At 43.8% G+C, this 15856-nt stretch overlaps 1 protein-coding gene across 4 annotated transcripts in view; it reads left to right on the forward strand.

The window, feature by feature from the left end:
* Positions 1 to 15856, forward strand: part of TMEM241 (transmembrane protein 241) — a 102570-nt gene that overhangs the window by 19714 nt on the left and 67000 nt on the right. For 3 of the 4 annotated variants that reach the window (XR_002090118.2, XM_014595226.3, XM_014595228.3), the window contains exons 4-6: positions 5979 to 6060; positions 10808 to 10885; positions 14949 to 14974. Coding sequence is in view for 3 of the 4 variants with exons in the window: in XM_014595226.3 (XP_014450712.1) it covers positions 5979 to 6060; positions 10808 to 10885; positions 14949 to 14974 (186 nt within the window). In the remaining variant the exon portion in view is untranslated. The remainder of the gene's footprint in view (positions 1 to 5978; positions 6061 to 10807; positions 10886 to 14948; positions 14975 to 15856) is intronic. The other variant, XM_014595227.3, reaches the window with a different exon arrangement.

A 15856-nucleotide genomic window follows, 5' to 3' on the forward strand; every position in this document is an offset into this window, starting at 1 on the left:
TAGCTAATGCTGAGAGGTGTCTGTGTAAGGCAGAGGGGGAGGGGGAATCCCTGCTTAGCAGGGAGTGGTGTGAGGAGAGCTGGGGAGCAGGGGGAAGCCAGGCAGATGCCTTCAGTCTCTGCTGGAGCTCCAGGCAGGGAGTGGAGAGGAGGGGCCAGCTCTGCTGTAGAGCAGAGCACAGAGAGCATGTCAGGATGTTGGGGGAGTCTGGTTTATCTTAAACCAGGAAGGGGTCTGGGACAGACATTGCATAAACCAGTTTGACCCAAATCAGTTACGTCTGATACTACATTCAACCAGGTTTATTTCAAACCAGTTTCAGCCATTTTCAAACTGGTTTATGTGCACTGAACATCCGTTCTGTTACAGGTTTAAACCAGTTTCTGATCACTTAAACTGGTTTATGTGTGTTGTCTGTCCCTAGCCACAGAGGCAGTGTGGCACTGCTTTCTAGTTAGGAGGCAGCTTGCCTGGAAAGGTGCATGGTATCCCAGGTTGCTGCTGATGGGTTTGGTAAGTTTACTGTATAGATGTAGCCTAAAGTTCTGCTGCTCAGTTTGTGCTAAAGTTTCCTAAGCATTGATGCCTCCCCACAGGAAGCAAGCGTCTCAGGGCCTCATCTCCAACCAAAGCTCCTGAGTGGGATTCTCAGACTAGGTGTTATTTCTCTTCCCCACACACATGGTCAGTTAACAGTGGGATGGTTGACATGTACTTTGGGTATATAATGCACTCACTTAAGATGTGAGATACTGGATTTAAATTGTGTGTGTTCTTGATTTGGAGCAGGGATTTGAATTTAAGTCTTCTGAGTCCCTGATGAGTGCCCAGACCCTCTAGGGACTTGTAGGTTCTTCTGGGCTGAGGTGCTCGGTATCTCTGGTTGGAGCTGTTCCACTGCATGTGTAAATAATTGTATTAACTAGAGCAGGAATTTGAAAGTTGGTCTCCCATATTTTCAATGAGTGGCCCTGACTCTGGGGGCTGTGATGTCAGCCTTTGTCTCACTCTCTGTGGCCTTGTAAATATTGGGGGTTTTTTTAAGTGGAGCATCTCCAACAGAAGGGACTGAAAGAGATGCATCCCAGAATACCAACTGCTTGTTAGTCAGATCACTAGTCTAGCATGTAGATTTAGGTCTTTCCTCCACATCCAACAGAGGTAAGTGCCTTAACCATTGAGGCCATTGGCTATTCTGGCTTTCAGTCTCTGGCTTTTCACAAGTGGGAGAGGAAAACAAATAATGAACTATCTAAGTGGCTGCCCTGGCTTGGTTGCATAGCTTCAGGAGAGGGCTTATCGCTCAGGTGAGGGGAAGTGCTGGATCAGAGAACAGGACATCTAAGCTATTCATAGATTCATAGATTCATAGATGTTAGGGTCGGAAGGGACCTCAATAGATCATCGAGTCTGGCCCCCTGCATAAGCAGGAAAGAGTGCTGGGTCTAGATGACCCCAGCTAGATACTCATCTAACCTCCTCTTGAAGACCCCCAGGGTAGGGGAGAGCACCACCTCCCTTGGGAGCCCGTTCCAGACCTTGGCCACTCGAACTGTGAAGAAGTTCTTCCTAATGTCCAATCTAAATCTGCTCTCTGCTAGCTTGAGGCCATTGTTTCTTGTAACCCCTGGGGGCGCCTTGGTGAATAAATACTCATCAATTCCCTTCTGTGCCCCCGTGATGAACTTATAGGCGGCCACAAGGTCGCCTCTCAACCTTCTCTTGCGGAGGCTGAAAAGGTCCAGTTTCTCTAGTCTTTCCTCGTAGGGCTTGGTCTGCAGGCCCTTGACCATACGAGTTGCCCTTCTCTGGACCCTCTCCAGGTTATCCGCATCCTTCTTGAAGTGTGGCGCCCAGAATTGCACGCAGTACTCCAACTGCGGTCTGACCAGCGCCCGATAGAGGGGAAGTATCACCTCCTTGGACCTATTCGTCATGCATCTGCTGATGCACGATAAAGTGCCATTGGCTTTTCTGATGGCTTTGTCACACTGCTGGCTCATGTTCATCTTGGAGTCCACTAGGACTCCAAGATCCCTTTCCACCTCTGTGCCACCCAGGAGGTCATTCCCTAGGCTGTAGGTGTGCTGGACATTTTTCCTCCCTAGGTGCAGCACTTTGCATTTCTCCTTGTTGAACTGCATCCTGTTGTTTTCTGCCCACTTGTCCAACCTATCCAGGTCTGCCTGCAGCTGTTCCCTGCCCTCCGGCGTGTCCACTTCTCCCCATAGCTTTGTGTCATCTGCAAACTTGGACAGAGTACATTTGGCTCCCTCGTCCAAGTCACTGATGAAGACATTAAAGAGTATTGGTCCAAGGACCGAACCCTGCGGGACCCCACTGCCCACACCCTTCCAGGTCGAGACTGACCCATCCACCACGACTCTCTGGGTGCGACCCTCTAGCCAATTCGCCACCCACCGGACTGTGTAGTCATCCACATTACAGCCTCTTAACTTGTTCACCAGTATGGGGTGGGATATCGTATCGAAGGCCTTCCTGAAGTCTAAGTATACGACATCCACCCCTCCTGCTGTGTCCAGGCATTTCGTAACCTGGTCATAGAAAGAGACTAGGTTGGTCAGGCACGATCTGCCCGCCACAAACCCGTGCTGGTTTCCCCTCAGCATAATTTGCCCTGCCGGGCTCTCACAAATGTGAGCCTTGATAATTTTTTCAAAGACTTTACCAAGGATGGAGGTGAGACTGACTGGCCTATAGTTGCCCGGGTCCTCCTTCCTCCCCTTTTTGAAAATGGGGACCACGTTAGCCCTTTTCCAGTCCTCCGGGACTTGGCCCGTGCGCCACGAGCGTTCGAATATTCCTGCCAGTGGCTCTGCAATGATGTCGGCCAGTGCCATCAGCATCCTTGGATGGAGCTCATCCGGGCCTGCCGACTTAAAGGCATCCAGTTCTTCCAAGTGACTCTGCACCACCTCAGGATCTACGTATGAAAGTCTGGTGCCTTGCTGCTGCCTCTCTACAACCCCAGTGAGAGACTTGTTGTGCCCCTCACTTAGGAACACTGAGGCAAAGAACTCGTTGAGGAGTTCAGCCTTGTCCCCCCTATCTGTCACCAATTGTTTCTGCCCATTTAGCAGGGGTTCTATTCCTCCCTGGGCCTTCCTTTTACTCCCAATATATCTAAAAAACAATTTCTTGTTGTCTTTTACTTGGGTTGCCATCCTCAGCTCCATGGTAGCTTTGGCCCGTCTAACTGCCTCCCTACAAGCACGAGCAGAGGAGGTATATTCATCTTTAGTGTCCCTTTCCTTTGCATTTCATGCTTGGTTAGCTTAGTGGCTCCCCACTCAGCTAGCTTTGGAGAAATGCTTCTTTAAGTGCCTTATTCTCCCCCAGCATTGCACGGGGAGCCTGATTGCCTAACACAGGACTGAGAGTTCCACCAGGTAATGGGGCACCTAGGAATTAGGCATTGCAACACCTATAAAAGTGCCTTTGAAGATCTGGGCCTAACAGTTTCATCTCTATTGAAGTTAATGAAAGTCTTTTCATTGACTTCAGTGGAATTTGCATCAAACCCTACAAGCAGGACAGTGTTTCCTCTTTTATTCTGAGACCTGACAAAGAACGTCTCACATTGAAAGCTTGTCTAATACTATCCTAACTACACAGTTGGTTCAATAAAAGATATCACCCTAAGAAATCCTTGCCTCTCACATAATTTCTGGGCCATCATGGCTACAACTTCACCCTTACACTACTCTTTCACTATAGCACTTTACTCACTTATATGCACATCATTATGTTCTGCTACCAGTTATATTAGCAAAAGTGATAGTATTAATTGGCCTGCACACAGGAATGCTGACTGGTTAGGAAATATTACAGCCAACAGTCAGGCATTCTTTTCCTGTCCTGAAATTCGCTCTTGGCACCAGAGAAGTCACTTTTATATCATGAGAACGACATCTGAAATCCTTTTCCATTGCCTTTTGTATGACTGCATTAAAGATTTACACATGGCTTGGATTCCTGGAACTTCAGATCACAGTCAAGGGGGGTTGTTTTAATGTTCCAAGTGGAGACTGATTTCTCAAGCTATGGGCTTTTTATTCTCCTGAGTTATTGCAATTCCATTGGCATTGTTTGGTCTTGGTGTGCTGATGATGTGGACTGGTTGGTAGTATACTCTGGTTGTTTCAGATCTCAATGCAGACAAAATTCCAGCTGAAGTCAGTAGCCTTAAAAGGCACATATTGCTATAAAAATTATCCTGGCTTATCCAGTAAACTAAAGCTAATTTTAGTCTAAACAGGAAGGCCTTGGGATTTCTGTCATTTTTAAATCTCTTGGGTTTTCAGTCAAGTGTCTTAAAAAGCATGCAGTTATGAAAGCCAAGGTTCCAGCAGGAAATGAAATATGATTGTTACTGTTTTCTTTTACTCTATTGTGTTCGTATAAATCTTTGGGCATGTTTCTTCATTCAGATCTTTTTAGTCTTACACTCTTCAGTGGGGGGGGGTTTGTTGTTGTTGTTCTTTCTGGAATGTGTTGAAGTAGTGGTATTTTAATTGCACTCTCATGCACAAGTTCTGAACATAATGCAAATCAGGGTTGTGTACTGCAGTATCTGAACTGTTTGGAAAAACATAGGAGTCTAAACTTTTAAAAAATATTTTGGGGGATTTCATGATCTCTTGAGTTTAATCCAAAACCCACTGGGTACATCTACACATGCACTTTACTGCAGAGTTGATTAATTAGCTCTGTAGTAAAGCATCGCTATTTACATGTGTGCAGGCCTTAAGGTGCAGTGAATCAACTCTACTATAAGATAGTACTGTTGGGGACAGTACTATCTTATGTTAGAGTCATTTACTGTGCAGAAAGCACATGCAGACAGTGACTGGGATTGCAGCAGATTGAGCCAGGGTAGAGCAGCCCTGGGCTAGCGGCAGGCTCAGGGGGTGAGCCACATGGCTCAGCACTTTGGGCACTCTTGTACCACAGCCAGTCCCTCTGTTGCCTGATGCCACTACCCAGAGCCTGGAGCTGACCCTCCCCAAGGCCAGCCCAGAGCTGCTCTGCCCTGGATCAGACTTTTGTAGGCCTGGGCACATATGAAGACGCTACTCTTGGGAGCTGTTGACTCTGCCATGAACTGTGCTGGAGTTTATAGAGGCACACTAATTGCATGTGTAGATGCAGCCACTGAAGCCAAATTGAAAGATCTCATTCACTTCACTGGACTTTGGATGATGGCTACTGCCATTCCTCTTCTATTTTACTCGGGACTTAATATTGCTTCCATGGAAGTGTACCATCTGGCTGGTGCTTCTTCTCTCCTCTTCTGTGACCTCTACAAAGGAAAAGAACAAAATTTGAAGCATTTTTCTCAGAGCTGAAACAGCTCTTTGCAAAAATCATGAGTATGGAAAAAATAGATTGAGCTCAAATTACTTCATTCAGCCCTGTGAATTGTTACACTGCCTCCAGGATGCTGGTTTAGTCAAAGGGTTATCATTATGAAATCTCAGGAGACAGGATCCCACAGGGACAATGTGAACTTTGAGAGGAATATATTTGCAGACCTAAATGAGTATTTGAGTATGTGTGCATGCATGCACACACACGTGCCATTCAATACCTTCAACTATCAGTTCTTCCAAACTTCCATTGAGCATCAGTAATGCCAATTAAAATGAAAGTTTCCATTAAAACCAATAGGAGCAATTGCTGCAAGTAGAGGTTAAACCAGTTTCCGGAGTAGAGAGCAGAAGAGGTAGTACAACTGATAGTTCAGTAAAAAAGAAATAGGGGTTAGATAATTAAGTGGTTCTTCCATGTTTCAGAAATGTTCTTAATAAATAGGAGAAACATTTGAATAATGAATTTAATATGCGTAGCTTTTATTGCAAAATACCTCCTATTCTGTCAATTGTAAGCAACTGCTACTGGTGGTTCTTCATAAGTGGAGTGCAATAAAGTAATGGCATTTTTAATTATTTTTGCAGGTCTGATATACTGTCATGGCTTCCTGCTTCAGCATTTTTTGTTGGCATTATCTATGCAGGTTCCAGGGCTTTGTCTAGATTGGTAAGAAATGCACAAATGAAAATTGATTCCCAGTGCTCTATACTTTTTAAATAACGAACATTTTCTTCAAGTCAAGTTTTTATACTATCTAGGTAGCATAGATAACGTATGTTACTAGAAAGGAAAGACATGGAGCAGAGTTGTCAAGCAAACTCAACTCTCACTGACTTCAGGGATAAGTGACAACACTGACCATCTCCCAGAACTAGTCAGCACCTTGTAGAAGAGAATGTGAGCAGTCTGTCAGATGCAAACAGTGACATTGCTAAAGGAGTTGCTAATTGTGATTTTTTTGTAATTGTTTTTCTCTGCTGCGAAGTGTAAAAACAGAATATGCAAGGAGGTCAGTAGAAAAGGGTTATTAGAAAAAGGCTGCTTCTCTTTTACTATAGTTTTACAGTTTTGACCTTTTATGGGATTTGTATAAATAAGATGCAAGTTTTGTTTGGGAAGAGATTAAGAGGGTGAATAGATTGATAAGAATGGGTGGTTTAAATCAAAATAGCCCACTCAGGTGTGAGGGAGGTCAAATATGCTTTCAGGAATGTTGAATATCATTAATTTACATTGCCATGCATAATTTTATTTCTTAATAATATTATTGATTTACTTAAAAAATGGTAATATTTTATATTGACTGTCCAGTCATTAAGATCAGATGCTGTGCTGGCTTCCTCTATCAGTGTTGCCAGTATGTCCCAGTCTAAACTCAGGTCACACATTTTCCATCTCCAAGTTGACACATATAAAGTACATTAAAACCCAAGAAGAGCTAAGAGGGAGATCTTCATGAAGAGCTGCCAGCACTGATCCTTCCTCAAACTCATTATATTATACACTGGGGGAAGGAAGCAGAGCTTCCCTACACCTATGGCAGAGGCTGTATGTCAGACATCAAACCCTAGGGATAGGGACAAACATTCAAAAAGCAAGAGCCTGAATTGATTCAATCTTTGCAGGTTAATCTAACCTGCCTAGATTGAACCAATTTGCAAGTGAATTGACATTCCCTCTTGACTCAAGAAAGGCGGGCACATGCCTGCAGTGGCTCAGGCCACAAGCCAGTTAGTGCTAGAGCAGCCCTCAGCTGCAGGGAAGCTGCGCTGGGGGGTAGGAGGGCATGTCCAGCCCTGGTAGTAGCCTCAAGTAAATTGGCTATGAAAGGGGTTTAATTCCCTTGTCCCTGTCCCACTGGCACAGACCCAAGCTAGGATCCGCATGGCGCTTCCCCCTCGCTGCTGCAGCGGCAGGCATGGGGGCATGGCTAGACACTGGCCAGGATGGCCCCCTGAGGGGAAGGGGGTGTATTCCCCACTCTGCCCCTGGGGGACTGTTGCAAGAGTCTGCTGGTCCGAACTGCTGCCTCTGCTGATTGTTCCCTGCGTGGGGCAGGCAGCGGAATAAGCTCCCTCCCTGCCCCCTCTGTCAGGTGCTGGAGGGAGGGGGGAAGTAAGCCTAGCCCCACGCAGTCTGTGCAGTCTGCCTGGCCCACTCCTACCCCCACCCACAGCTCAGTCCCACTTCTGGGAAGAGGCTTGCGCTCCCGGGAAACCATGAGAGGAGCTGCTGCCCCCATCAGGGTTCCTGCCCCCTTGCCACTCCAGCAGCAGGGGTGGAACTGCGGCCAGACGCTGGCCAGCATGGCCCCCTTAGGCAAGGGGAGCAGGGGGACGTTATTTCCCCCTCCTTCCAGCATCTGGTGGAGGGACCTTATTCCACTGTTCACCCCACGCAGAGAGGGATCAGCAGAGGTAACAGTTGAGGCTGGCAGACCCTGGCTGCAGTTCCCCAGGGCAGAGGTGGCAGAGGGAGGACTAAACCCCTTTTTAGCCCCCTCTGCCTCTGGAGGCCATGCCAGTTAGCATCTGGCCATGCCCCCGCCCCTGTCACTGCAGCAGCCAGGGAGGAGCACCAGGCAGACCCCAGCTTGGGTCTGTGCCAGTGAGACGGGGATGGGGGAATAAGCCCCCTCCCTGGCCAATTCACTTGAGGCTACTCCTGGGGCTGGCTACGTCCCTGCCGCTGGAGCAGCAAGCAGAGAAATGCCAGGCAAGTCTGTGCTGATGGGACAGGGGAAGGAGGGGGAATAGATCTTTTCCCTGCCCCCTTCACCTAAGGTGGGGTTGGCATCTGGCCAGGCCCCCACCCCTGCCCACTCCTGCTCTGGCTAGGGAGAGGGGGTGGGGCCAGGCCTGCTCTGCACAGCCCTGCCCAGGGCTGTAAAGCAACTGGGATGCTGGGAGACTGGTTTAACTTAAACCAGGAAGGGGTCTGGGGCAGATGTTCCATAAACCAATTTGGTCTCAATCAGTTTAGTCTGATACTACATTCAACTAGGTTTATCTCAAACTGGTTTCAGCCATTTTGAAAGTGGTTTATGTGCACTGACCTTATGTTCTGTTACAGATTTAAACCAGTTTCTGCTCATTTAAACCAGTTTATGTGTAACTTCTGTTCCTAGCCTAGGTGATCTTCAGGGAATTGGTGCAATTTGTAAAGGGGCCATGTGCTTCCAGTTTGGCTCTGCCTCCTCCTGACCTTTGTTGATGCCATTTTGGCTTTGCTGGGCTTCTCCTGCCTACCAAAGTTTACCACAATTCTTTAAGAAAAGGCTGTATAGAAACAATAGCAGGCTCCGGCTGCGTAGCCTTTCCTGCCTACTTTCCATGGGATAGAGGAAGAGGAAAGAGCATCCTCCACACTGTGCTCTTGACTCACCCACTCCTCTTTTGAATGGAAATTAGGTAATCCTGTTTCCTACTTTGTGGACATGTGAATATCCAGGAGAGTGGGGACTGCTAGAAGGAAGGACAGGTGAGATCCCAGTTCTAGTTGGAGGATGCATATACATGCAGGGGGGGTTCCTAAATTTTTCCTCTGTGCCCTAAATCTTCCTATAAGAGACACTGCCAGTTGTACCCCAGGGTTTTGCAACATGCACAGATGGGGATTTAGGGCCAAATCCTCCAACAGTTAACGTATGAGCAGTTTATTTATGTGAATAGTTTCAACAGAGTCATGGGCCCTAATTGGTGGATTGAGTCTTATATAGAGTGAAGTTGGCTCCTAAATACATGTTTTAGGCCCCTTCTACACATACAGGTAAAGAGCTTCCTCGACACATTTTTTTAGGTCTCTTATAGCTGGTTAGAGCTTTTTATTTTGTGATAGCTACTTTGTACATGTAGCTGGTCTCCAGGCAATTGTGCAATACCTGTAATGTGTGGAGGGGGCATCAGTAGCTAAATCCACGACAGGCATACAACTTTGAATTAAGGAAAATTGATTCAACAGACCACTGGGATGAGGCCTGTTCACTTCAGCACTGTATTTGGCCCTTGGATTCAACAGGTTTATTGATCAAGTAAAATAAACTTGATGTTCCAAGCCAAGGGCCCAAATCTACAAAAACTTCTGTGAGCAGCTTATGCACATAAGCATTTGCATGTTTGAGCTCTAAATCCACATTTGTTTACATCAAAAGAGCACTGGCATCACCTCCCGCTCAAGAGACCTTTGGGCCTGCAACTGGAAGAAGTTTATCTGGGTCTGGTCTGAGATGTATTGCTAGAACTATATGGTGGGGAAGTTTGCACTGAATCCAGTCTCACTGCCTGGCTCAAGCCAGAAAATCCTTCCCTTCATGAACATCAAAGCCACTTAAAAATTTAAAAATATTTGCATCAAAGACAATAAACATATGGAGAAGTTTAACTGAGCTGGGCAAGCTGGAGCCAATGTTTGCTCCAAAACAATTTTTTTGGCTTTAAGAGAAGCCAACAGCAAAAAAAGAAAAAGAAGAAAGAAAGAAAAAAAGGCAAGAAAAAACACAGAATGAAGAATGCAAATTTTGGTGTCAACTTTTGTTGTATATCATTATTTCTGCTGTTTCCTTTTATTGTGTTGAGCTTGCAGAAATCAAAGTCCAGCCGTAGGGTCAGGAATTGTTGTTATGTTTACAGTGCCAGTGAAAAAGCAGCTGACAATTTGCTGTCTCACTGCACTTTTCCCTAACCCATTTTATGACTAGTTTAAAGGTATCTAACATTATTATTGTGATTGCATAAATGTTACATTTGTAGCTCCATCTGAATTGTCATTTATGATGAGAAATGCTTTAGCAATGAGAATATGTCCAGCTACGCATGAAAGAAAAACAAAATCCAGACACACAGATTTCTGGATTCTTTGCAAAGTAAAACCAAAGATATATTTGGTGCTTATCTATCATCTGAGAATCTTGAAAAAATGAACTCATGTTTATATTCATGTGAGGGAAATATGTATTTCCCATAGACAGGAGAACAGTCCTCAGGAGATTTAGGTTGCCTTAGGCTTTGGCTGTCTATTTGAGATACCTCAGGTCTGAGTTTCACAAAGTTTGGTGCAGTTCTAATTGACTACATTTGAAGTTGAGAGAGCCCAGCTCTCAGACTATCACTATAGTCTGAGTCATTAAGAAACATATTGTGGTAGCAGCCAGAGGCCCTTGATCACCATTGAGTTCATAGGCATCATCCCAGTACTGTTTGGGGGTTAACCATTATGTACTTCTCTCCTACTCTGTGGCAGCTGTCCTCAAAGACACTGACAAGCTGTAAAACTCTTGTCTACGGTGTAATTGAGCACGCTATAAATAACACCCAAGTTTTATATCAATAGACAGGAATGGGAAAATAACTAAGAATGGCTGAGTGTAGTGAATTAAGGTGCTAATTTAGATCATCGTTTATCTTTTCTATGGCAGCCAATTCCTGTGTTCCTTACTGTACACAATGCAGCTGAAGTTGTTACCTGTGGATTCCAGAAGTTTGTGCAGAAAGAGGTAATCAATATGTGAAAGGCCAGTTCCAATAATATAATTGCACTGTAACAAGATGCTTTGGTTCTTTTAACATATAATTAGTACTGCATGCTTTCCTAGCTGTGCTATGGTTGCCAGTCACTAATGAGTCCCAGAGAGAGCATTCACTGCTGGCAAATATCCAGTTATTGACCTTTTTCTTGGTGTGGGGAGAACTTTGAAGGTACATTGATGGTTTGAGCCGTGTATTTAAGACTGATTTGGTCCTGCTGACTTGTTCCTTTTGAAAATGAAAATCTTCTCTTCTTAATGTCAGATGTAACAGCTTAATTCTTTAACCTTAAAGGGAAGAGGATTGGACCCTTAGATCCTGCAATTATAGCACCTGTAGTAATTTACCAAATTGTGTTAGTGTAGATGACAGCTCACCATGATTCAGGGGAAAAAACATTTTAAAAAACCACAGTTTTAAAATCTGATCCAACCCCTACTAGAGTCATAAGAAAAATTCCTGTGTATGTTAACAGGGTTGAATTTACCCCTTGTGAGGTGCACTGGTAAGATGTCAGACTGATTTTTCTGGTTTTCCAGCTAGAGAACTGCTGTGTATGGTGACACTGGAAAACACATGACAGAAAGCAGACTCCTCTAATGTGGCCTATTGTTAAAGGGATTTTTCATTCATTACATCTGTAGTATGTTTAATCAAAGACAAACAGGGATGCTGGGTGCTACTAACAAATGGATGGTACAGAGACAGTATGTTTACTCTGGAGTAATTTGTCCTGTATTTTACTCCTCATTAAATTTACTCTGTACTAAGAAATAGACATATGGCCAGTTTTTACCAGCTGGCTGCCTGAAGTACATGCATTTATAATTTCTGACCACTAGGTTTGTACTGAGCAAATAGTTAACTTCAGAATGAAATAGTGGTAGCAGATACATGACAGGTAGACCAGAGTAACTTTCTCTGGTACATATTTACTTTTGACTTCTTCAGAAGTAACTTTACTCCAGAGAACAGGATTTCTTCTGGAATAAATGATGGGTGTCATGTATGCTCCACTTTTTTTTGCCAGAGTAAATTAAAAATACTCTGGGGTAAATGTTGTGTGTGTATCCACACCATGAAGCTCCATAATTTGATCAGTAAAATATGTCTTGATGCTATAGAACATCTAGAATTTTGACTGAGTTCAAGGTGAGGATTAAGCCAAGGTTTGAAATTCCTGTTTGTCTTTTGGTTATAGGATGAAAAATAACTTTGAAATTTCAGGCCAGGGGTGCTCAACCCCATGGGCCAGATCTGGCCTGTTGAGCCATTTAATTCACCCAACCGGGCTCCCCATGGGTCCAGAAATTTGATGGCTGGGGAGTGGTGGTAGCATGAATTGCCATTCACCTGCAGCCACATTTCCAGACCTGTGGGAAGCCAGTGGTCCAGGTAGCATGGTCCTGCATGTCAAATCAGGTGTGCAGGGCCGGGGTGGTACAGAGGCAGCATGGAGCCTGATCCAGGCAGGTGGGGCCAAGTCAAGGCATTGTGAGGCTCAATCCAGGTATGTTGATCCCATGAAGAATCTACCCCAGGGACTGGGCCTGCACCACTTATCTGGCCCATGGAGGCCGGAAGAACATAAGACCTACCATTTACTGTGTCACACCTCAGATCCATCTTGCCCAGTATCATGTGTCACAATGGCACAGAGTGGATGCTGAAAGGGAGAGTGAACAGGGTATGACCAGGATTTTCCCCTGTTTCTCTCCTACTTGCAGCCTCTAGGCAGTTCTGGTTCAGAGGCTGTACCCCTAACTCCCATGTTAAATAACTATCAATGCTCCTTTCCTCCAAGAATTTGTCCAATCCCTTTTTTTTTTTTAAATCTGGCTAAAGTATCAGGTTAAACAACACCTGGTGGCAATGAGTTCTATAATGACATGCTGTGTGATAAAGAACTTCCTTTTGTTAGTTTTAAACTTACTACCTACTAGTTTCATTTTGTAACCTGCTAGTTTTTGTATTGTGAGATGGTGAATAGTAAATCCCTATTTACTTTATCTTCACCATTTAGTATTTTGTAAACCCTTATCATGTCCCCCCTCAAGCATCTCTTTTGTAAACTGAATAGGTCTAGCCTGTTTAGTTTCTCCTCAAGTGAAAGTCCCTCTATACCACTAATCATCCTTATTGCCCTTCTTTGTTCCTTCTCTAGTTCTTTTATATCCTTTATCAGGGGTGGGGACCAGAACTGGGCACAGTATTCAAGGTGTGCACCATGAATTTATAAAGGAGCATAATGATATTTTCTGTTTTGTTTACAATTCTGTTCTTAATTCCTAATATTTTGCTCAAAGAAATTTTTTTGCAACTATCTAGTTGGTCTAATGAAAGTTAATGCCTATACCACACTGACTGCTTTTGCTTTTAGACCAACACGGCTACAACCTTTATCCCTGTAACATTTTGTTTGCCTATTCCATGGCTGCTGAGCCCTGAGGGGATGTTTTTGGCAAACCGTCCACAATGATTCCCAGATCTCTTTCCTGTGTGGTAACAGCTATGTAGAGCCCATCATAGTGTAGGTATACTTTGGATAATTTTTTTCCTCGTGTGCATCACTTTGCACTAATCTTCACTGAATTTTATCTGCCACTTAGTTGCCAATTTACTCCATAGTACAAGAATCTTCTGTAGCTCCTCACAGTCCACCTTGGTCTTCATCACTTTGAATAATGTTTTGTCATCTGCCACCTCTTTTTCCAAACCATTTATGAATATGTTAAACAGCTCCGGTCCCAAAACAGATCCCTGGGGGACCTTGCTGTTTACTTCTTCCTGTCCTGAAAACTGACCACTTATACTTATTTTTTGTTTTCTATGCTTGCCAGTTTCTAATGCACAAGTGGACCCTCCCTGTAATCCTGTGACTACCCAACTTAATTAAGAGCCTTTGATGGGGGACTTTGTGAAAGGCCATTTGGAAGTCCCAGTATGCTGTGTCAGCTGGGTAACCTTGATCCAAACGCTTATTGACACCCTCAAAGAACTCTAGGAGGTTGTTGAGGCATGATTTCCCTTTGAGAAAACCATACTGATTCTTCCCCAGCATGTCATATTCATCCATGTGCTGAACAATTAAAAAAAAAATTATTATTCCTACCAGTTTTCCAGAAACAAAAGTTAGACTGATCAGCCTGTAGTTCCCCTCTAGAGCTCTTTTTGAATATTGGAGTCACATTGGCAACCTTCCAGTCCTCTGGTATAGAGGCTGTTTTTAGTGCTAGGTTGTGTACTATAGGTAGGAGTTTGGCAATTTCCTATCTGAGCTCCTTCAGGACTTTAGGGTGAATGCCATCAAGTCCTGGTGATTTGCTACTGTTTAGTTTATCAATATCCTCTACAACCTCATCTACTGAAACCTCGATTTGTGCCAACTTGTCAGACTTGTCCCTAGAGAAAAGTGGATCTGGTGAGGGAATCTCCCTAAGATCTTCTACAGTGAAATCATATGCAAAGAATACAGTAAGTTTCTTAGCGGTGGCCCCATTATCCTTTAGCATTCCCCTTGCACTCTGATCACCCAAAGACCCAGTTTACTCCCTGGCAGTTTTTCAGCTTCTATGTACTTAATGATATTTTCGTTGTTACCTTTTATGTTTCTAGCAAGTTTCTCCTTGAATTCCTTCCTAGTTTGTTTTATTACAGTTTTACATTTGATTTGCCAGAGTTTGTGCACTTTTGTTTATTTTTCTCATTAGGAAAAAAGGCTGAGTGCCGCTCGCTGGTTTAGGCCAACCTGTGATCATTCTCTTCCAAATAGAGCTTCCTAGGTAGAAGCAATTGTCTGTTTAATGTTGTTTTCCTGTTGGGCAACAGTTGAGCATCAACTACAATGGTTTTGTTTGCCTTTTGGGAGACTCTGTCATAAAACTTATTTTATTATGATTTCAGACGTTTTGTTCTCTTTTGTCACAATATTTAGAGTGTCTTAAAATGTATTTGTAATCTATCTTCCATCTTAACACACAAGAAGTCTTTCAGTGATGAAACATTTATAACATGTTCTTTCTTTTTATGCAGCAGGCCTCTTTCCTAAAAATCTGTAGGTAAGTTATTTTTTTCTTCCCTAAGCTATTCAGATGTGGAGAATTTTCTTGTCTTGACTCTGCTTTCTGTAGATGCTTCAAGTAATGGAACATCAAAATAATGAAGAGTTTAAGAAACATTACTGTGGGCATTAGGCCCGAGCTGAACATTTACATGATTAAATCTCTTCTTGCATATATTCATTATTTTAAAACAATTTACTGGCATAGATTTTTTTTCTTTGTTTAAAAAAATAGCCAAAAGGCCAAAGTTCATGAATAACAATTCATTGCATGGAGAAAAAATGTCTTTGGAAAGAAAGCAGGTTTCATGCTTAAGTTTCCAAACAGTAATCCTAAAAAAGAAAAAGAATGAAGCTTTAGAGCGATGAAAAATGGACAAGAATGATCTTTCAAAAAAAAAGCTCCCAGTTCTAGCACCCTTATTCACCTTAACTGACAGAATCTGAGCTATAATTCTAATGAGAAATAGAGAAAACACCCTCACTCACTCAAAAAGCTAGGAATTCTCTCCTTTCCCCAATGTCTTAAAAGACTGAACTAGCCACTATGGCTACAGTCCGATGAGCCACATACTGCAAATTTAGTTGTTCTCTGCACTCCAAGGGAGCAGCACAGAGGGTTTTGTTGACCCCTGGATACCCATTTCTGCTCTCTTTTATTTTTGCTATGGTTCTTTCCTGGCAAACAATCATCAGTGCGCTTCCCTCTCCCCCTGCTGCTGATTGGCTGAGGGGCAAAAACCTGCAGGAAAAATAAGAGCGGAAATGGCATCATGGGATGCTGCCACACTTTTGGTAGGTTGCAGGAAAAATGCAAATTCCATTTTTCCATCGTGAACAGAAAACTAGGATCCCTGCTTATCACTCCTGCCTGTTTTAG

The sequence above is a fragment of the Alligator mississippiensis genome, chromosome 3, assembly GCF_030867095.1.
Source record: "Alligator mississippiensis isolate rAllMis1 chromosome 3, rAllMis1, whole genome shotgun sequence".
In the NCBI taxonomy this organism is placed as follows: Eukaryota; Metazoa; Chordata; order Crocodylia; family Alligatoridae; genus Alligator; species Alligator mississippiensis.